This window comes from Artibeus jamaicensis, unplaced genomic scaffold (genome assembly GCF_021234435.1).
Source record: "Artibeus jamaicensis isolate MK-2021 breed Jamaican fruit bat unplaced genomic scaffold, CSHL_Jam_final contig_387, whole genome shotgun sequence".
Taxonomy (NCBI): Eukaryota; Metazoa; Chordata; class Mammalia; order Chiroptera; family Phyllostomidae; genus Artibeus; species Artibeus jamaicensis.
Window position 1 is genome coordinate 33312339 of NW_026521812.1, and position 23652 is coordinate 33335990.

Sequence of the window (23652 nt, forward strand, 5' to 3'; positions counted from 1 at the left end):
GAAAGCAATTAAAGAGGACAAATACGTGCAAACACATCCATGTTCATGGACTGAAAGAATCTTGTGAAAATGTGAGGAAGTCCGGTGGTACAACAGGTTAGCACATAGTACTCATACAATGTCAACAGTACTCCAAGTGATCAATGTGATCCCTACCAAAATCCCAATGATGTCTTTGCATAAATAAAAATATCCATCCTGAAATTCATATGGAATTTCAAGTGACTCAGAACAGCCAAAACCATCCTGAAAAATAAGAACAAAACTGGAAAACTCAAACTTACTAATCAGTACAGCGTGGCACTGGTATAAAGACAGACATACAGACCAATGAAATAGATTCTAGAGACCAGAAATAAACCCTTGCATATATGTTCAAATCATTTTGACAAAGTTACCAACTCCAGTCAATGGGGCAAGCATAATCTTTTCAACAAATGGTGCTGGGAAATCTGGACATCCACATGCAAAGGAATGAAGGTCAGCCCCTTTCTAACACATACAAATATCAACGCAAAAGTGGATCACAGATCTAAATGCAAGATCTAAAACAATAAAACTCCTTGGAGCAACACTAGGGGAAAAGCTTCATGACACTGGGTTTGGCAATGAATATTTGGATGAGATACCAAAGGCACAGGTAACACACAAATAGAACTTCACAAAAAGGTAAGCATTTTGTGCATGAAAAACATTATCAACAAGATAAAAATGCAACACATATACTGGGAGAAAATATTTGCAAATCAAATATCCAATAAAGGATTAATACCCAGAATACAGAGAGAACCCCTACAACTCAACAACAACAAAAATGCAAACCACCAAATTAAACATGAACAAAGGACTTGAATGAAAATGTTATAAAAAATATATACAAAGGGCCAATAAGCACAATAAGCACATGAAAACATGTTCGACATCACTCATAAGTAAGGAAATGCTGATGAAAACTAGGAGATAACCACTACTACCTCATACCCATTAGGACAGTTACTTACCCAAAAAAAAGAACAGTTGGTGGAAAGGATGTGGTGAGACTAGAATCCTTGTGCTTTTTTGGTGGAAATGTAAAATGGTACAGACACTGAAAAAGAGTATGGCGGATCCTCAGAAAATGAAAACCAGAATTATCACGTGATCCAGAAATTCCACTTCTGGGCATATGATGAAAAAACTGAAAGGGTATGAAAGATATAGCTGTACGCCCACTCTCAAATTGTTCTAAAATGTGGAAATAACCATTATTGGTTATTAACCAATATTGGATATAATAACCATTTTTGTGAATAATAACTATTACACACACAAAAAAATAATCATTATTGTGAATAATGCTTATCGTGAATAAGCTAAAATGTGGAAATAACCCAAGCATCCATGAACAAAATGTGTATACATACAATGGAATATTATTCAATCTTTAAAAAGAATGAAATTCTGCAATATGCTACAACACAGACAGACCCGTATTATACTAAGTGAAATAAACCAGCCAGAAAAAAAGATGAATAAAGTGAGTCTACTTATATGAGGTACTTAGAGACAAAATAATAGACAGAAAGTAGAATGGTGGTTACCAGCAGCTGAAGGGAGACAGGAATAGGGTATTATTGTTTAATAGGCAGAGATTCAGTTTTTCGAGGTGAAAAGTTATGGAGATCGATGATGGTGATGAATGCATATGTTTAATATCATTGAATGTACACTTAAATGTGGTCAAAATGGTAAATTTTATGTTATGTGTATTTTACCCAAATGCAAAATAAAATTTAAGAAAGCAAAAAAAGATCATGTCAATAGATACAGGAAAAAAGCACTGGATAAGATTCAACATCATAGAACTCAGTAATAGTAACAGAAGTAAACTTCTTTGCCTTGAAAAGTGACAATAATAAAAACTCTACAGCTAACATAATACTGGTATGATAAAAGACTTCTCTATCATTAGCTCAGAAATAAATTCAGGATTTCTTCTCATAATCTTATTCAAAAAACACTGAGAGTTCAAGGTATAGAGATCAAAAAGAAAGAAATGTCCCTATTTGCATTCAATCTCTATATAAACAAAGAATCCACAAAAATGGCCCTAGAGTTAATAAGTGAGCTTATCAAAATCACAAGATACAAAATTTGTATTTGTATATACTACTATGGAAAACAAATCAAAATTTAAGATATAGTATTATTTATAATAGTACCTCACTAAAAAAGAAATACTCAGAAATAAGTGCAACAAAATATGTGCAGGATTTGTATACTGCAAATTACAAAAATCTTTTAAAAAGTTAAAAAAAATCAAAACCCTATATAAATGGTGATACATCATATTCATGAAATGAAATGCTAATTTGTTACTGTTCAACATTGCTAATTCAACTCGTTATTTTTAAAATTTCAACTTCCCCCATATTGATCTATATATTCAAGGCAATTCTATTCAAAATTCCACCAGGATATTTTGAAGATTAGGACTAATTGATATGGATAGGCAAAGGAATGATTATAGCTAAGCAATTTTGAAAGAAACAAAAAGGAATCATCGTACCTGACTTCAAGACCTATTACAAAGCTATAATAATCAAGGCAGGGTGGTACTGGTGATGTAAATCAACAGGTTACAATAAGTTCCTGAAATAAACCCAAGTAAAAAATACAGTAATTCGATTTTTGAAAAGTGGAAAACAACTCAATGGAGAGCAGACCATCTTGTCGACAAATGAAGCTAGAACAACTGTATATGCCCATACTGCAGGCTTAGCAGAAAGAGAGGCATGCTCACTTTCCAGAGATAGAAACTACTTAGCTCAGTGTCTACAGTCCCATAAAAGGTGACATGCTTTCATGAAACAAAAATTGAAGCATACAAAAAGCAAACAAACAAACATGAAAAATCCCAACACACTCCCAAGAGACAAAGCAATCACTAGAGCTAGACTCAGGTATCACCAGCAATTTGAAATGGTCACCAATCTATAATTATAGATATAAATTTAAATTTAATACAAACATAGTAAAAGAAATTTATGAAATTTTGTGAGATGTTAATAGGTGCATTTTAACATCAAAAATCTAATTCATCATAAGTTCTACTTCCCATACTTTTACGTACAAATTTTAAAGGCAGGAGTTGCAGAAATAAGAATTGTTGCCTTATGAAAACATATTTTCTGCCTTCAGAAAATACTGTGATGCTGATTTCCATCTAGTGCTTTTGAAGCAACAAAGAGCAAAACAAAGACTGAGAGATGTGACTTATTTATGTCCACAAAATCTAGCACAAGGTTGGAACATGGTAAAACTCATTATTTAGTGCTAAACTCCAGAAGAAATAAGATAATTTTAAAGACAAAGAGTGAATTGTTTTGCTATGTGTATTAGTTTTCTATTGCTGTCATTACAAATTATCACAAATTTTGCAGCTTAAAATATTGTGAATTTATTAACTTACATCAATTGTTTGGCAGGGTGGCTGTAACAGGGGTCTCTCTAGGCTGAAAATGAAGGTGCTGAACTTCTTCTCTACATTACTTTCTTGAGGTTCTGAGGGAGATTCTGATCTGAACAGGCTTGAGGGTCCTACATTCTTTGGCTCATGACCCTCTAACCCCAATTTTAAATGCAGGAACAAGCCCAGACCTTTCCAGATAGTATATCACTGACTCTTTCTTCTTCTACTTTTAAAAACTCATTTGCTTAGATTTGTCCCACCCAAATAACCCAGGATAATCCCATCTGAAGGTCTGGTTAGCAATCTTAATTGCATCTGCACCCTGAATTTCTTTGGCCATGTAAGAAAATATATTCAGAGATTCTGGGGATTAGAATGTGTCTATTTTGGGGACCATTATTCTGAATATTCTATTATGCTTTTAGAAAACTGTATTTTAAAAAAGAAAAGGTACCTATTTGTTATCTTTAAAATTGTAAGATATCAATATTAAGGATAGAACATATATGTGATCCTTAAAATACTTAAAATAGATACAATTCTATCAGTGGTTTCTATCTGCTATCTGATACATTATTATAACAGAGTTAATACTTCATTTTAATTTCATCATTCTTTTATAGAAAAAAGGTTGTATCATTAGGATTTATATATAATATCTCTAATTTTAAAAGCAAAATACTAACCAACTTGTATTCTGTAATATAACAGCATAAGTATTTTATGCAGTGATTCAATTTAAGAATAAAGACCATTTATATCAAAAGAGAAATATGAATATTAAACAAGTCAATGTGCATTCAACCAACTCCATGAACAAAAGTAGTGTTTTATGTTCAGTATTTCCCCATCAAAGTATTCTTCACCTGATAAGTATAATAGAAAATGATATCAGTAACAGGGAAGCATAAGACATCCCTCCTTTATATGTCCCTGCTTAATCAATGAATTAATTGATTCATCTATACACTAACAAATCACCTATTGGGGTATTATGGAACCTAGCATCTTACTCCAAGGGACCCAATAAATAAAAAACACAAAACTCCCTGCAGAACCAGCAACACCAGCAACACTGCCTAGACTCCTCACACCGCTGTCTGGCAAAAATAGAGTAAGTGCTGATTGAGGCAGGCACTCACTCATGAGAGGGAACCTGCAGCAGTCCAGCCTTCTCAAAAAAAACTTAACACAAGACATCTGCTGAAGGCAGTAAGCAAAAAGTTAAGGATATATATATACTACTTAATGTGAAGGTACCAACACATAACTACAAGGAGTATGAAAAAAATCAAGCAAATATTGCACAAAAAGAACACTGTATTCTCCAACAATTGAGATCAAAGGCACGGAATAGTGCAACCTGATTAAGAATTCAAAATAGTTGTTACAAAGAAACTCAACAACTAACAAGAAATTTCAGAAAGTTCAATGAAATCATGAATAAAATTATAAACAAAATGAGGTCGTGACCAAACAGAAGAAAATTATTAAAAAGAACCAAAAATTCTGGAGCTAAAAATTCAATAAATTTAATAAAGTATGCAATAAGGAACAGAAGATAAAAATTTTCAAATAGCAAAAAAGGAGTTTAGATTTAAAAAGAGTGAACAAAACCCTATGTGAGCTATGTGTATCTATCAAAAAGATAAATATCAGAAAAATTAGAATTCCAAAAGGAGAAGTAAAGGGGGCAGAGAGCTTATTTTCAAAACAATAGCTGAAAACTTCCAAAAGCTGAGAAAAGACTGGAACATATAAGTCTACAAAACTAACAGATCATCCTATGCAAAAAGATTTTCTCCAAAATCTCCAAAACATATTAAACTGTCACAAATCCATGATAAAGAATTTTAAGACAGCCACAGGAGAAAAAAGAATACAACCTACAAAGGAACCCCCATTAGGCTATTAACAGATTTCTCAGCAGAAACTCTACACACCAGGAGACAGCAGAATAACACATTCAGAGAGCTGAAAAATGGAAAGGGCCAGCCAATAACACTTTACCCAGCAAACTTATCCTTCAGATACGAAGGGGAAGCAAAGGTTTTCCAGCCAAACAAAATCCGAAGGAGTTCACCACTAGACCTGCCTTGCATAAAATGCTAAAAGGTGTTCATTAAGCTAAAATGAAAACAGGCTAATCAGGCAAATGAAAACATACTAAAGTATACAACACATTGGTAAAAGTGAAAAATATATAGTCACACTTAGAAAATTGTAACTATCTTAGGATGTTGCATTAACTGCTCAAATTAGGATATAAAAGTCAACAGAAAACAGTAAGAAAATTAACTGTGACTACTATGTTGTTAATAAACATACAACAAAAAAGAGGTAAATTGGATATGAATTATATAAAAGGGAGGAGCAAAAAGGCAGAGCCTTTATATGTGATCAAAGTCAAGTTGCTATAAGCCAAAAATGGACTGCTTTATCCATATTATGTAAGACATTTTACATCAGTTTCGTGCTAACCACAAAGGAAAAATCTATAAATAAAATCTAACCCTAACCCTAACCCTAACTCCAACCCTAACCCTAAAGCAGATCCAAAAAATTAAAGAGGGAATAGGACATACCACCATGGAAAAAAACAATTTACAAGACAGGCAGAAAGAGAGGGGAACAAAACAAAACAAAACCAGAAAGCAATTAATAAGATAATAGTAGCAAATCTTTACATGTCATTATTACTCTAAATGTAAAAGGACTGGATTCACCAATCAAAAAGCACAGAGTGGCCAGATGTATAAAACAAGACCCAACTCTATTCTGTCAACAATGGATCCACCCCAGCTTTAAGGACATACGAACGTTCAAAATGACAGAATATAAAGGTAATCCATGAAGGGTAGCTACACTCGTATCAATCAAAGTGGCTGAAAAATATATAAACATATGGAAACTAAACACATTCCTGAGCAACCCATGGAACAATGGGGAACTCAAAACAGGAATCAACAAAATATCAAAATAAGTAAAAATGGAAACAGAATATACCAAAACCCACAAGATGCACAAAATCAATTCTGAGATAAGTATACAGTGATAGAATACATATATTAAAAAATAAGAAAGATGGCATGATAACAACCTACTTTTACACTTACAGGAATTAGAGAAGAGGAACAAACAGCTCAAAGTTAGCCAAAGGAAGGAACAGTAAAGATGAGGAAAAAATAAATGAAATAAAGACCAGGAAAGCAATAGAAAATACTGATGAAACTAAGAGCTGGATATTCAGAAAGATAAACAAAAGTCATGAACCTTTAGCCAGACTACTAAGTAAATAAGAGAGAAGACTCAAAATTCAGAAATGAAAGAGAAGAAATTAAAACTAAAACTACAGAAATAAATAGGATCATATCCTAGGAAAAAAAACAATTTCCTAGGATCATATAACCTCCCAACACTGAACCAGGAAAGGACACAGAAAGTCTGAACACACCAATAACATGTAAGAAGACTGAATCATAACCAAAACCTCCAATAACAGAAATCCTCAGGACTGGATGATGTCACAGGCAGAAACACTTTTAAATCCATTCCATGAAGCAGGCATTACCTTGATCAAGGCCAGATAAGAACATAGAAAACTACAGACCAATAACCCTGATGAATCTAATTGTGAAAATTCTCAACAAAATATTAGCAAATTGATTTCAGAACTTACCAAAAGGATTATACATCATAACCAAGTGGGATTTATCCCCAGTATTCAAGGATGGTTCAACACATGCAATTCAATAAATGTAATAAACCACATCAATAAAATGAAAGATAAAAATCACATCATTCTCAAAAGATGCAGAAAAAACATTTGAAAAATACAACATTCTTTTAGAATAAAAAATCCCTCAACAGGCTGGGTACAGAAAGAATATAACCAGAACATTCAAAAGGCAATATATAACCAACCCTCAGCTAACATCTCACTCAATGAAGAACAACTAGAAGCTTTTCTTCTAAAATTAGGAATAACACAAGTGTGTGTGATCTGGGACAATGAAGCAAGTCAAAGAAAAATCCTCCAAACACGAGAGGAAGAGGTAAATGATCACTATTTGCAGATGATATGATCCTGTACACTGAAAATCCCAAAGACTCATAAAACAGTTGGACCTAATCAGTGACTACAGTAAAGTTGTGGGATATAATGTCAATACACAGAAAGTAGCTGCATTTCTAGATAGAAAATAAAACATGAAAAACTATCCCACTCACAACAGGATCAAAAGCAATAAAATACCCAGGAATAAATTTAATCAAGAAAGCAAAAGATCTGTACAATGAAAACTACAAGGCTGATTAAAGAAAAGAAAACACAAACAAATGGAAGGATCTGATGTCATGAATTGAAAGAGTTAATATTGTTAAAATGTCCCTGTCAAAGCCATCTATAAATTTAGCACAATCCTTATCAAAATCCAACAGCATTTTTCACAGTATTAAAAAAAATCAGTCTTCAAAAATTGTATGAAACCACAAGAGACCCCCAATGTTCAAAGGTACAATAAGGAAAAAATAAAAATAAAACTGGAAGCATCATACTTCTCACATTCAAACAATACTGTGAAGCTGTAGTAATTAAAACAATATGGTACTGGCATAAAAACAGGCACAGACCAATGGAACAGACTAGACAGCCCATAATTAAACCCCAACATACACACTAGACTAGCATCCAATGTGGATAAACATTCAATGGAGAAAGAATAGTCTCTTCAACTGGATAAACACACAAAAAAGTATCCCTATCTTAGATCCCTCACAAAAATCACCTCAAGATGAATCAAAGACTTAAACACAAAACCTGAAACCATAAAACTCCTGAAGAAAACATAGACATAAAAATCCCCGATAATTGGTCTTGGTGATCATTTTTTTGGATATAACACCCAAAGCACGAATAATAAAGAAAAATTCAACAACTGGGACTACATCAAAGTTAAAAGCTTCTACACTAAAAAAGCAAACATTAACAAAATAAGAATGCATCTATAGTCCAGGAAAAATTATTTGCAAATCATGTAATGAATAAGGGGTTAATATGAAAATTTTCTTTAAAGGGGGGAGAGTAGAGGAACTAAAGAGACATATTTCCAAAGACATGCAAATGGCCAACAAGTACTTGAAAAGGTGCTCAAAGTAACTAATCATCACAGAAAATGCAAATCCAAACCACAATTCATACCATTTCATACCCACTAACAGTAGCTAGAGTCAAGATCACAGGTGACAACAATTACTGGCAAGAATATGGAGAAAAAGGAAACCTTGTGCACTCTTTGAGGCAATGTAAACTGGTTTAACCACTATGAGAACAGTGTAGAGATTTCTCAAAAAATTAAAAACAGAACTATCAGCCCTTTCTGGTGTAGCTCAGTGGACTGAGTGCCAGCCTGTGAACCAAAGGGTCACCAGTTCAAATCCCTGTCAGGGCACATGCCTGGGTTGTGGGCTACATCCCCAGCCAGGGGTGTGAAAGCGGCAACCACACATTGATGTTTCTCTCCCTTGCTTTCTTCTTCCCTTCCCCTCTCTCTATAAATAAATAAATAAATGAATAAAATCTTTAAAAATATAAATAAAAATAGAACTATCATATGACGCAGCATTCTCACTTCTGGGTATATATATACAAAGTAAATGAAAACAGGTTATCAAAAAGATATATGACCCCCATGTTTACTTTACCACTACTTATAACAGCCAAGATATGAAAACAATCTAAGTGTCCATCAGTGGATGAATGGATAAAGATATTGATATATATATAAATATACACTAATGGGATATTATTGAGGGGAAAAACAACCAACTCCAAAGAGAGTGGAATGGTGGTCACTAGTAAATGGTAGGCAGGGAGAAGGGAGATACGTTGTGTAAGATACACACTTGCAACCAGTATGTAACACAACCTAGAGATCTAACACACGGTGACAATAAACAAAACTACTGGAAACATTAAACTTGCTAACAGACTAGATCTTAATTGTTCCCACCAGCAGAATAATAATTAGGTAATGTGATAGAGGGTTTAACTAATGCAACAAGAGCCATCATATTGAAATATAAATATATCAAGTCAATCTGCTATACACTTTAACTTACACAATGTTAAATACAATTATATCTCAATAAAAACAATGAGTATAACTTAATATTTAATAAGGAAGTAACATATTTACTGATGCATTGTAATGTTATTATCAAGTTTTTAAAATTTTTCTTTATTATCAAGTTTTTTAAAATTTTCAATAGCAGAAAATCTACCAAAGAAGTATCTGCATCAATATTAAAATAGTCAGCATTTAATATTAAAATAATTGTATTGGGTGACAATGTTTTGAAATAATTCATCTCCACACATATTATGTAGTAGTAAATAATTTATAGGGGGAAAGATCTTTATAAACATTAGAAAGGCATAAAACTAAATATGAACTTAAACTTTCTTCTTAATCATAACATATGCCATTTATACATTGCTTGCATATTATATATATGTGTATACACACATACAATACTGTGTATGTGTGTATATGCACACACACATATATACACGCACAGTTATACCTCTAAGGGGAAAAACCCTCATTGTACACAGTTCAGTTCGCATTAAGAAAACTAAAACTAGCATGAATATCCATTTTTTTCTGTCAATCAAGAATAGCTTTCATAGCCACAAACAAGTCAACCTTGAAATAGAGAACTGAATGTAATGCAAATTCTTTGTAGAAAATAGAAAAAAAGTCATTTGAAAGGTCTTACTCCCAAAAGTAAATCGTAAATAGATGTAGATAACATACACTTGCAGCAGTTAATGTTATCTGAGTTTACCAATCCAATTTTGTCATATTTTATGTCATAGAAAATAGAAACTAGAGCTGTAAGTATACACTAGAAACAGATTTGTTTTAAATAGTTGGGAAAAAAACATGCCACAGAAGAAAAACAAACCATCTTGCACAGTTATAATGTAGCTTCACAAAATTCTGTATTGTTTTGTTCATTTAAAAGTCTTACATACCTTTATAACCTTATCAGCTTATAAGTTTGTGCCTTTTGTAGAACTAGAAAAATGTGACAACACCCAATTTCTTCTGAATGGCCCTCATGGTAGGGACACTTACAAGGCAAATGGAACCAAAACAGGGAGGTTTTTATAAAAGGTATTTTAATGACCTGAAGAATTCTCAGGCACCCAGTAAGATTTTTTTCATGTATTTACTAGTGGGGTAATACGACTCTACCTGAGTAGGTATAACTTTAGTGCCGAAGGTAAGAGTAAGAAAAGTTGAAGAAAAGGGGGGACAAGAATAAAAAAATACCAGCAATTTCTCATCTGTTAAATTAAATGAGCATACTGTAAACTTTAGAGCAATCATAAGATAAATGAAGAAATATATGTAATAAGCCAGAAGAAAAAAATATAAAATGGAATAAATGATTCAATATAAGAGAAGGCCGAGAGAGGCCGAAAGGAACAGAACAGAGGGGATAAATGGAAAAGAAAGAGCAAAATGAAAACACATTTGAAATCAACCAGACCTAAATATAAATGAGCATGGTTTTAAAAAATCAGAAAAACAGGAGCAAATTATTACTGTATGCCTAAAATCTTAAACAGCTCAAATGTCCACCAAGATGAACGCAGGAAAAAATTGTTATAATTATTACAACATAATACTATTCAACAATAATGAAGAGTGAATTAATGATATCATTAACATGTATAAATTTCAAAATAGCAGGTTTGACAAAATACCACACACACACACACACACACACACACACACACACACAAATGCTGAATAATTCAATTTTTATGCAGTAACAGAATATGTACAACTTCTCTGCAGTGATAGAAATCAGATTCAGTCTCCTGGAGTACAGAGTGGGGCTGAATAAGGGAAGCATGACAAAACTTGGTGGGCTACAGAGTATTTTACTTCATGACTGGGTGGCATTTAATCAAGTATGTATTTCTGAAAAACATCATTGAGCTGTACACTTAAAGTGGGAGAATTCATTGTCTCTTATGTAAATCAAGATTAAGAAGATTTAAAAAAGTAATAAATTAGAAATCAATAAAACAATGTATCCAGAAGTCCCACAAAATTTTAAAATTAAACATGCTTTAAAGTAGTGTTAAAAGGTGATTTCTTGTATGTTTAAGAACATATATACAGTATAATTTGAAGTTTATAAGTTTACATTTATAATTAATAATGTGAATATTAAAATTATAAATTTCACATGCACAGCCCTCCCCCAAACACACACACACACACACAAAATAATTACCTATTGAAGCCGAGTATATTTGCTTCATGTGAGTCTCAATGACGGCTGGATCCCGAGAGCTGTAAGTCCCTAACTCAGGGTAAAAGCTGGAGCCAATGTCATCTGGGGGACTGTGTTTCCCTTGTGGATTATTCTTGTTTACTCTAGGGTCCCAATGCTTCAGAACTGAATGGTTCCAGTGTATGTATTTACCATCAAATTGTGGATTTCCATACCAACTGTAATAAAATACATGTAAATAATAATTCAGAGGTGGCAGTTCTTCCCCGTAAGGTTCAGAGGCTTTAGGTTTCACAGTGATTTCAACTCTTTTTAAATTCTTGATATTTGTTTCACTGTTGATTTTGTCACTCATTTGGGAATCAAATTTTTTCCCCAAGTGAGGAGATCGTTGATGAACTTCTGGAAGTAGGTCAAGTCCAAAAGGAACTCCAAAAGCAGCTTTATTTGGTCTCAGCACTTTTAAACCCATCATCACAGAAAAAATAAATAGAATAAAAAGTGACAAAATGATGCAAGTCCTTCTTCGAAACTTTGCCATGATGACATACTTTAAACTCCAAAATGGTAAATGTTTAGCTGTAATTTATTGAAAAACAGTAATTAGTAAGTGGTATTAAAGATAATTTCCAATGTATTCAAAAATGAAATCAAGTTCATAAAGTTCATTACACTGAAAGAATTATACAGTGTACTAGTATATTGATTATATCAAATATTGACATCTGCAACAGAATCTATATATGGCTAGACTAAACAGAAGTATTTATTTGGAAATACCACAATTACTTTTTGTCAGATAAACATTTTGGGAACTTTAACGAAACAAATATTTTTTCATTACTTGGAGAGATTTTGTATACCTTGAATATAAAGAAAACATTCTATGTATTGGTACTAAACTTTTCTAAATTTAAATTTTAAACTATGAACCTTTAACTCCTAAAAATTCCTCCTAAAAGTTAAAGGTTCATAGTTTTAAAAAGAGAATACTTATGACATTTTCAAAAACTAATTTTTTAACTAAAATAATTATTTCACAGGAAGAAATTAATCACACATTTTAAATGGCATTTTTAAATGGAATGAGACAAAACATTTTAAATGATCACCATGTAGAGATTCCTAATTTTAAAATATTGCTTTAGAAGTTTGAAAATGATATTGAATGGAGGTTACAAAATTAACTTACAACTTCTAAGGTTTCACATGTATTTTTGTCTTATTAAGTATGTGTATATACATGTATGAATAGGTAGGCGTGTACAAGGGGAGACCCCCCAAAAAACCAAATTATCTTCTGGAGGGTGGGCCCCTTGTAGTAACACAGGCTTCCCCCACTAGGTGAGTGTTCTGGGAACCCATCTGTATTGTTGTCGGTGGTGTTGGGAGAGGCTGTGTTCAGCCTCACTTATTATTGGCTTTTTTTTGGAGACTCTCTCAATGAGTTTAACCATTTCCCGTGGGGTGATTTAGGAGAGCACTGGCCACAGTGCACTGTGTTCACCAGTTTCTGACCAAAAATAGCACGACCTCGTTCCCCATCCCCCTTACCCACATGGTCTCTCCCCAAATGACTTCTTTTTTGTTTTCCCCGGATAAAAAAAAGTCCTCAAAGAGGAATGTTTTGCTGATGGGGAAGGAACGAAATAAAAAACAGCAGAAGCACTAAAAAGTATCAAAATCCAAAAACCATCAAAAGTTCAAAAAGTGGTTTGAGCAATGGGAAAAACATCTTAATAGGTATACTCCAATGGGTTTTGTACCCCCAGACATACATCGGCATGTAGGTGTACACATAGATAAAATATTTAAGTCTTCATGTACAGATTTTTATTCAAAAGGTACCTGGTAAAAAGTTCACACTGACTGTATTTATAAAATAGGATTTTCTACTATACATCATGCTGGTGTTATTCTAAAGTATTAAGTTAAAATAAATGAACCATGATAGAAAAGACAGATGAGTAAAATTTAATCTGTAGAGCAAGTTTTCGGTCACACACAACAACCTTCTACAAACCGATGCCTCTAGTATGTGTATATGCAAGAAATACTAAGATGAGCAAGCATTATTTCTTTCTGGGCTAAAATTCAACAGAAATGTTAAAAACTAAAATTGCCAGCTTTTAAAAGCCCATCCCTACCTTTCATGCCCTCGGATAATCCCTAGCCCTACCTACCCTTTCTCCTTAAGGGAAACCACCTGACTTTTCTGTTAACCATTCCCTCACCTTTTCAAATAGTTATTCCAAAACATAAGCATCCTAACCGATAATATTGTTTTGCCCAGTTTCAAAATTTTAGTTAAGTAGATACGGTATATCCACATACCAAATATACACCACATATATGTGTACATACATATGAATATAATATGCATGTTAATCTTATACATATATCTACCTTACATATATTTACATATACTATAAATATGTATAGTTATATATAACTCAAAGTATATGAAACACAGAAAACAACAGTGATACTAAACCTCCTGTGACACCGTACCGGGTGCCCCACCTCTCCCCGCTCCATGCGCTCCATCACATCAGTTCTTTCTCTCTTATAAAAAGTCATGAAAATGGACTTTTACCAAAGGAATAGGTAGGTGAGTCCGGGTTTTGTTTCATAATTATATTAACTCACTAGTTGGATAAAAATGCTTTCATGTCAAATAATCTCCTTCCTAAACTTTGAAAATAAGGTATCAAAGTAATACTTTGTGTTATTTCTAATAGTCTAATTTAGGGACCCTCCCATCAAGTTTTTATTATATTTTAATACTACTACATGAATACACTGTGACCACATCAAGCTGAACTCATTAAAGTATGTCATGAAATAAATCAATAATAAAAGATTTAAGCTAAAACAAAAGTAGAAATAGTTGACTTTAAATTAAGAGTTGAATCCTTATTGTTCTTCCAGGAACAAACAAAAATTCATTTCATTTGGTTATCAAAAAAATTCTCTAGAAAACAAAAAGATGTATAACTCATGTTCAACTGAGCAAATATATTATGTGAAAAAGTAGTATACAAAGCTGATTAATAAAACACAATTTTTATGTTTAAGGTACTTAGAGTCCATGAGGGAAGGGAAGGCAAGGCATGCAGATGACTCAAAAGAAAAGTGTCAAGAGAGAAGTGGAGGCACATAAAAAAATGAAATGTCACATAAACTAAGGAGTTGAAGAAAACTCTTCAAGGAAAATAGTAAAATCATGAAAGAATGGATATAATATGCATTGGCTAGTGGAAAAGATAGGAAACAAAGAACAGAATCAGAGAATGTTCCAAATACTGGACACGAAACAATAAAGCACATTTTGGCTGCAGTACAGAGAACAAGATGGTGAGGGGAGAGCAAAGCTGCAGTGGCGCGTTGGAACCACACCGTACCTAAGTGGGAGAGAAGACAGTGCTTATTTGGGTAAACAAAATATTGGCATATTAGTTTAGATTAGGAGGATGAAGCACCTATAAGAAAAAGACATTTGAGTCACCAAACTTTATCATTTTCTGAATCTAACAATCTCCTATTTACTGATGATTTTAGCAGCTGTCTGCCTGCCTTCCTACCCAACATCTACTACTATCTTAGTGACTCCCAACATGGATGATCCACCCAGTAGTCTACCTCCCGGTCCTGGACTGCCTCATTCCTAATGATCTGTTCTTCCACCCCATTTCACACACTCAAGTGTCACAGTCATTTTCATTTACACTGACAAAATCTCTTATTTCATTTTTTTCCCGATCTAAACATGACCTTCTGTGCTTTGATCCACTCCAACTAGTATTCTCATTCTGGCAATTCCTCAACCTATTTGAGATGTCCAACTCACTGACTGACACTGTGTTGCTATTTCCCCTTTTCTTCATGTTTTGTCTCTGGTGACGCAATTTATATCACATGGTCCAGCACTGTAATTACTCACTTGGAAATACCCTTGACTACCTTTACTTTTCTCCTTTCTTAATACTTAAATGGGAAAATCTCAAAAAAAATGTCTATCTTCATCCTGATCTAGAATCACTTAAAGATACTAGAGAAAAACACACAACCATGTTGACTTATTTTTAATTCGTAACTGTAAGTTTCAAACCAACACTCTACACTACTTAACAATCATATTACTATATCCCAGTATGTTCACTTTTCTAAAAAGATTTCATTTCTTCTCAGTTTTCATCAAACCTGCTACGACACCAGCAACTTCTTTGTCTTCAAATACCATGTCTTATAATTCATAGCCAAAACAGAAACAATCATAAAGAAACTCCTTTGTCTTCCCATTAACCATCTAGCTAACCTATTGACATCCACTTTTTTACTGTCAGCAAATTTTCACTTTAAATTTGTTCTGTTTCACTGCTTTGCCTTTCTTCTACAGAAAGTCCTACTACTTTTATTAAATTTTGCAGAACTTTAAGTGAGAGAGCCCTGGCTGGTGTAGCTCAGTGGATTGAGCATGGGACTGTGAAGCAAAGGGTTGCCAGTTCGATTCCCAGTCAGGGCATATTGCCTGGGTTGCGGGACAGGCTCCCAGTGGGGGACACATGAGAGGCAACCACACATTGATGTTTCTCTCCCACTCTTTCTCCTTCCCTTCCCCTCTCTCTAAAAATAAATAAAATGCTAAAAAAATTTTTGTAGAACTTTAATAACTACTTTTTTCACTTCTGCATTTTATTTTGATTTCTAAGTTTCTCTTTACCCTTTTTCATAAGAAATTAACTCTTGAGTTTTTCTAGTTTTCATGTATAAAAAATTATGAAGCAATTTTTCTATCAATTACAATTATTTTCTGAATAATATTACCTAATTTCTGAGTTTTCATATTTGTAATTTACTTATTCATACCTCATTAATTATTTGTTTACTTCAACTGAAAGATTAGGTTATATTTGTCAACTACTCTGTGATCACAGCTCTGGCATGCGCTCAGTGTTTACATGCATGTTAACTTTTTTTTCCTGTAATTACTTTGCATGAGGTTTGACTATGATTGTTTTTTGTTCCAAAGATAGCAGGTCCTCCAATCACTTCGTTTTTGCTAAATGTTGTTTTGTTATAATGCTGATGAGATGCAGGAATTTAAGTCTTGTTTATATAAATTAGCCTATGTGTGTAAAATGTGTTTTGTTATAAGTTGCTCTGCTTCAGGTCACAAAACCTATTAAGAGCGTAAGTGAGGACTTGCAGTGTGTAGGAAAGAAAGTGTAAAAGGTACTGCTATAATCAACTGGTAAGTACCGACTGGATTTAAAAATAAATAAAAAGAAATACAAGAAACATTCTGAAACTTTTTATACTTGTTATATACACTTCTCAGATCTACAGGTGAACATAAAACACACCCAAAAAACCATTTATGGAATTTGACGCCTTTTTCCTTCTTGCCTATCAATGTAATTTCTAAAACTGGCCCCACACCCTTTTTTTTTTTTTTTAACATTACTGAATTCACTTAACCTAAAAAAAGTCACATTGTTATAGCTGATCCTCTGGTTCTTTCCCAACCTCCGTGTCTCAAACAACAGTAAGTCCTCTCAATCATAAGGCAGCCAGCAGATCATTGTGATTAAAAGTACAGGCTCTGCAGTTCAAATGCCTGAGTTCAAATTACAGCCGTGCCCCTTTTTTTTTAGCTATTTCACCTGTACAAGTGTCCTTATCTCCCCCTACTCATCTGTCTCCCCCTACTCATGAGTTAAAAAAAACTCATCTGTCAATGAGTTATTCCCTCCCTCACAGGATTTTTGTGAGGATGAAATAAGTTAATATTATAAAACTCTTAAGACTCATTCTGGCTTAGTGTAAACACTGAATAAATACGAGCAAACATTTATAATGATAATGAGTACTATCAAAGGTGGGTGTCTGGCAAACAACTGACATCCAAAATATGGTTTATTCTCTCTAAATGCCTATACTCTACATGACTAACTTTGAAAATACTACTGTTGATCATTCAAGACTAAGCTGAAAAGTTCCCTCTTCTCCTTGATACCTCTAATGGTTCCAGAGTGAAAATCACTCACTTTCTCACATACTCTATAGTATTACCAACTTTTTCAATCGGCACCCCTTTCTTATATATGGCACCGTGCTATTCATTTACATGTATTATAGCCCCCACTCCACTGTCCTGTAAGGTCCAGAAATGGAGTCCTTACCTTTACAGTCTAGTAGAGCCCAATATATCTTACACATAGTCAGTGACCATTAAGTGTTCAGCTTAAACAATTTAATTTCTGGCCCTTTGGTTTTGACATTGGTAGATACAGTGTCAGGCACAAATAACGCCCCCTTTTATTACAAAATTATAAACATAATTCTGTAACATAACAATACCCCATTCAAGCACAGCATATGACATTTTAGGTGAAGTATTCAAATTAAAACTATAAATTATGACACCCATATTATTACCCCAGCAACCACACTGAACTAGACGTTACTTCTGCCAGATCCCATATTTGGGCACTATTTGTACAGACAGATTCTACTGACTACACACATACTTAACATGTTTATAGTGTATAATGAACTTATTATATAGGAAGAATTATAGACATATAGATCCAACAATTTAAAAAACCTATTTAAATAAAAATTATCATGCCCACCATAGCAAAACCACAATGAAAGGTATAATAGGTACAATGTCTAATAGGTATAATGATTTACAGGTATATAAATGTCTAATAGGTATAATGATTTCACATGAAAGGAGTAGAGGAGCTACTGGGTTTGCCAAGTCTGTTTAGTTTTTTCCATAAAATAAGAGACATTTTTCATTTTCACCTATAACTTTATTGATTTGGATATTCTGAGTATGTTGGCTATCTCCCCCTATTGGCTTCTAGTGGGTAGAGGCCAGGGAAGCTGCTAAACATCTTCCAATGCATAAGACAGCCCCAACAGCAAAGGATAATTTGACCAAAATGTCAATATTACCGAGAAACTTCGCAAACCACTTTTGACATGTTCTATCAGTCACAGCACCTTCTCCATACACAATGCAAATCATTTTTTGTTTCAGTTGCATTTTTACCTTTTTTGAAATAATAAAGCATAATATACCAAAAATGTTGTATATTTTCTTCCATCTTCAATATTAAAATGGCTGCACAAAAGTTGAGCAATTTTGATAAGTTTTTTAAGTGCCTGCTGATATTTAAAGTTTGTGACACAAACTTTTGGCCAACCCAGTACTTGTTTGACTCAACAAAAGAAGTTTCAAAAATGACTTGAGAGGAGAAAAAAAAAAAAGCAAGTTAATTGTAAATGTATAGCTTCTCAAAGCAGGAACTTACTCCAGGTATCAGCTACTGAAAACTGTTATTTTCAAAAGGCAGTTTACATTGCGTAATAGGTTCTTTTGAAGTTTTATGGTTTCTATTTGTGCTGTGTGCTTTTAATCTTTGAAATACTAGTGTTTGACATGGAGGTCCAATGAGTTCCAAGAGACACAAAGCAAAACACATCAAATACAAAAAAAAGGAAAAGAAAAAAAAAAAAAAAAAAAAAAAATATTTGCTGTTATTCTACTACTGAGAAAAGCCAAAAGGGCTTCACTTTTTAATTATTCATTATTAAATTATATAGACATCTAGTGTTTTTTTTTAGTATTGTTTTCTTCTAATTTTATTTTCTAAGAAGCCACTGTAGATAAACTAATACAAGAAGACACATCTGGAACTTTCAAAATCAGTTTCTGTAGCAAGGCTTCCTGCCCAGGTCAGTTTTAAGTAAACACTTGTACCCTTTGGTTAACAAAAGTTCTCATCCTTCCATTTTAATCTTCACAACAACCTATGAAGCAGAAATTCTTTTTAATGCCACTTTACAGATGATGGAACTAAGGTACACAGCAACTGATAACTTTATCCAAATATCTTAGCTAGCAATCCGTAAATAACCTGTCTGAGGTTAAACAACTAGCAAGAAGCAGGGCAATACTGGCTCTAGAACTAAAAGCTTTTGCTCTCATTCCATTCCACCTTTCGACAATACATTACAGAAATCAAGTTAACAGAATATAACACTGTAATTTTTGTGACACAGATGAAAACTGGTGACACGTGGTCATAGTTTCATTGAAACATTATGAACTAGTAAACAGTGATTATATGTTACCTACTCAAACTGTAGCCCAAATTTAATCTCAAAATAGCTTACTTTCTGATCATACACTTAATACTCATCACATGACTAATGTTTTATGGGGGACCCTGAAAGTATCAAGATTCACTGCACTCCACCATTTTTTCAGGGATTACATATAGTTTAATATGAATGGAGTAATACATAATCATGAAAATGATTTGCAATGTAGTACCAATCTTTAAATTTTATTTAAAGATTGGTAATATATTTAAAGAAAAATGTTATTTTTCTTTCAAACTATTGTCTAAATACGTTAACGCAACTCATTTCAGGCCCATTTGTCTTAAGTTCATATAAAACTGCCCTCCCTTTTTTTTAAGCACTTCTACATTTTCCCTTAACAGCAGCTATCTGTAGAATAACGAAACCAAAACAATCGTAACTGCCTGAACTTCAACTTGCTCCTTTAGAAAATGGAAAGACACTAGTCCAGCATAGTTGCATCTTGAGACTTAGCGAACGATAAGCCTATGAGGACAATACCGAACATGTTAACAGATGAATGGAAAAACCATCTCCATGGGGCCTCGCCATCCTTGCTCTCCTCTGCCGGCTCCTAAAGGCACCGGGAGAAAGGCACGGCGCGACCTTCCCGCTACACCCCGAGCCGGGCAGGCCTGGGACCTTCCACTCTCCCCACAGGCTCAAGACCAGGCTGCAGGTGTGAGGATAAAAGAACAAGGTGTTGAAAGGCTCCAGTCACTGCCAGAATTTGTTTGCTGGGGGGAGGAGGGGAAGACCGACGGGAGGAGGTTCCACTCCCAAGTGGCGGTTGGAATAAAGTAAGGTAGCAGGCAATAAAACTAGCCCAGACAAAAATATGGGGTAAGAGTTTGGGAACCTGGTGGGCCAAGGGATCGAGGACCACAGCTCGCCACTCCGGCGGGATGGCGCGGGAGCGCAGGGTCAAAGGCCGTGGGCGGGGAGCGGAGAGCAGATTGGCTGACAGACCAGCGCGCACGCGCCGGCAGTGGGCCCTTCGCCCGCCACTGCCGCGTCTGGGCCCCGACTACCCCAAGTAACTCACCAATGTGTGGGAATTTGGCCACCAGCAAAGACGCTTCTGCTAAGGCTCACCTACAGAATGGGGACAGAGGGAATGGACCCATGGCCTCCAAGCAGCGAGCACAGCTAGCCCCTCCTCCTAAAAGGCGCTCCTACGGCACTCCAGCCGGGGGGTGGGGCTTACTAGTGGGCGGGGCTCTGGCTCCAAGGCTAAATGCCTGGGCCCTTGGAGAAGGTGGGTGCGGGGGGAGTGGTTGAAAGACTGGAGAGCTTTTCCTTGCTTCCGGAACCAGTGGGCAAAAGGGGCGGAGTACAGTTAGGCCGGCAACCCGTCCTCTATCTGTAGTGGTAGGTGATGACTCTCTCCAGTCTCAGAAACTGGTTCCCTAAGGTTCGTTCCACTGTGAAGCTCTCACTGGTAACGGACAGCTGATTTTGATAACAGGTGTTCAAAATTTGCATTTAACTCGAGTACACTTTTTAAAGAATAGCATTGGTTTGTTTTTTTTTAATGGAAACTTTACTTGGAAAACCAAAGTAGAAAGATAAAGATGACATTTAATTTGCAAAGTATTATATAAAATCACCTTCATACTGAAATACTTATAGAAATAATTGAAAACAGGGAGGCAGGTGTGAAGAACAAGAACGTTTAAAATAGAGGTTACAGCTGAAGGTTCTATCTTACATCAGCCTCAGAAGCCAAGAGAATTCTCTATTTTGTTTGGTTACATAGTAACAAGGAAATCTTGACTTACAATATAGAGCTTGATGATTACTCAATTTGCTCTCCTTAAAACCTGACTGAATTTTTTAAAACTTTTAATTGTGAAATATGCACATATAAATACATCCCATATTTGCATATTTTAAAGAACAATAATAAAAAAATATCCGGGTACACTACAGAGCTGAAGATGCAGAAAAATACCAGTATTTTTGAAACTTTATAAAAAGGCCTTTCCTAAAGTATATCCCTCCCACTCAGAAATAACATTATCTAAATTTTGTATGAGTCATTTCCTTGCTTTTTTCGCAAAATAGTTATATATATATTATTCCATTAAAATATAGTTATATTCTGGTGTTGTATTTTATATAATGAATCATACTCTTCATTTTTCAATGCACATTGAGGTTTTTGAGATTTACCTATACAAAAATCCATTTCACATCATTAAGCTGGCACATCATTATAATACCTGCAATGGTCAGATTCAAAACTTCTGACTGTGAATCGCCTCTTTTAATTTGCATTTCTCTTCTTGCTAATGGGGTTGTGTACATCTTTATGTATGCTTACTGGCCATTTGTGTTTCTGTGAAATGCCTGTTCTCAGTTTTGTCTCATTTTTAATTGACTTGTTTGCTTTTGAAAATTAATTTATATATAATTATGTATTTTAAAAGTTTAAATACTTCTTTCTTGCTTATCAAATTCTATCCTAATGCATTAACCCAGTAGTAGCCTTTGATTTCTCCTAATTACCACTTATTATTCTAATAGTCTACACCCCATAAAATCCTTGCAGTTTATCTTATCTTGCTATTGGAACAACAGAATCTATTTCTCTTTATTTCCCAGACTTATACAGACTTTTAGACCTACAGCCATTCTTTTCCCTTTATTCATTTTAATGAGCCTCAGACACATACAAAATATATAGTGTGCAAGGAAATATGCCAATTAGGATTAGCTTTAATTATATAAAACAGAATACTCAATAATTGTGCAGACAAAGCTTTGCTCCTCTCATGTAAAAGGATGCTGGGGACCATGTGGTAACTCCACAGTTATAATAGATCAACATTCCTCTTTTTATTTTCTTTTCTTTTTCATTTTATGTATGTATGTATGTATGTATGTATGTTTTTTTAATTTATTTTTTGCTCCACCATCTTTGTCGCTGGCTTCCATCCTGACAAAATATGCTGGCTTTCATCCTCACTCTGTCTTGTAGTTAACAATGGCTGTTATGCTCGTGACATCTTGTCTGAATCCCAGTTAGCAAGTAGAAGGAAGGCGATGATTGGAAATGTTGGAAAGGGCCAGATGGCTTATCCAGCTACTTGTTAGGGAGTTTTCTGGGAGGTGCCATTCAACAATTTATCATTTCATGTAATTGAATGTAATTGAGTCATTTAGCCATATCCAGCTGCAAGGGACTAAGTCTTAGAAATGTGGCCTTTCACCTCTGCTCATGACTCCATGGCTCCAATTAAATCAGAGCTCTGTTACTAAGAAAGAAGGAAAGAATGGATATTGGATAGGCAACAAACAGGACTTACCTCAGCAGTGAACAGGGTAGAGAAAGAGAAGGAGATGCATAGACCTTACCAAGATACTTGGTTCCAATCAAAGATCTTGAAATACATGTTGCTTATCTCATTGCTGTTTAGTTTCCTATGGAGTGTCCCTGTTTTTAGAAAGGTAACAAAGAGGATAAAGGCTTTGCCATGGAAATGAGAGCATCTTAAGAATATTAGTCTTCCACTTTCCAATATAAATGGTGGTTAACACAGGTCTAACATAAGACTTTAGGTGTTCAGAAGGGTAAAACAAATACTCAGTGGATGTCTTCTCCCAGTGCCAGTTATAAGCTATGAAGTTCCTTAATACCATTTGATTCAGACTCCATCCAGTGGGGTCCATAAATTGTGGATGAGACAAACAAATCCACATGGACTATAGAAGTCTTG

At 34.4% G+C, this 23652-nt stretch overlaps 1 protein-coding gene across 4 annotated transcripts in view; it reads right to left on the reverse strand.

Annotated features, from left to right (window-relative positions):
* The window catches only part of MANEA (mannosidase endo-alpha), a 40805-nt gene extending 19689 nt beyond the window's left edge, over nt 1-21116 (reverse strand). The window contains exons 1-2 of one of the 4 annotated variants that reach the window (XM_037149088.2): nt 20976-21116; nt 11768-12346 (exon numbers count right to left, since the gene is read on the reverse strand). In XM_037149088.2, coding sequence (XP_037004983.2) covers nt 11768-12308 — 541 coding nt within the window. In that variant the 5' untranslated portion in view covers nt 12309-12346; nt 20976-21116. Of the gene's footprint in view, nt 1-11767; nt 12347-20334; nt 20400-20431; nt 20814-20975 lie in introns of those variants that run through there. The other 3 variants (XM_037149090.2, XM_037149087.2, XM_037149089.2) reach the window with 3 other exon arrangements.
* Between the last annotated feature and the right edge of the window lie 2536 nt (nt 21117-23652).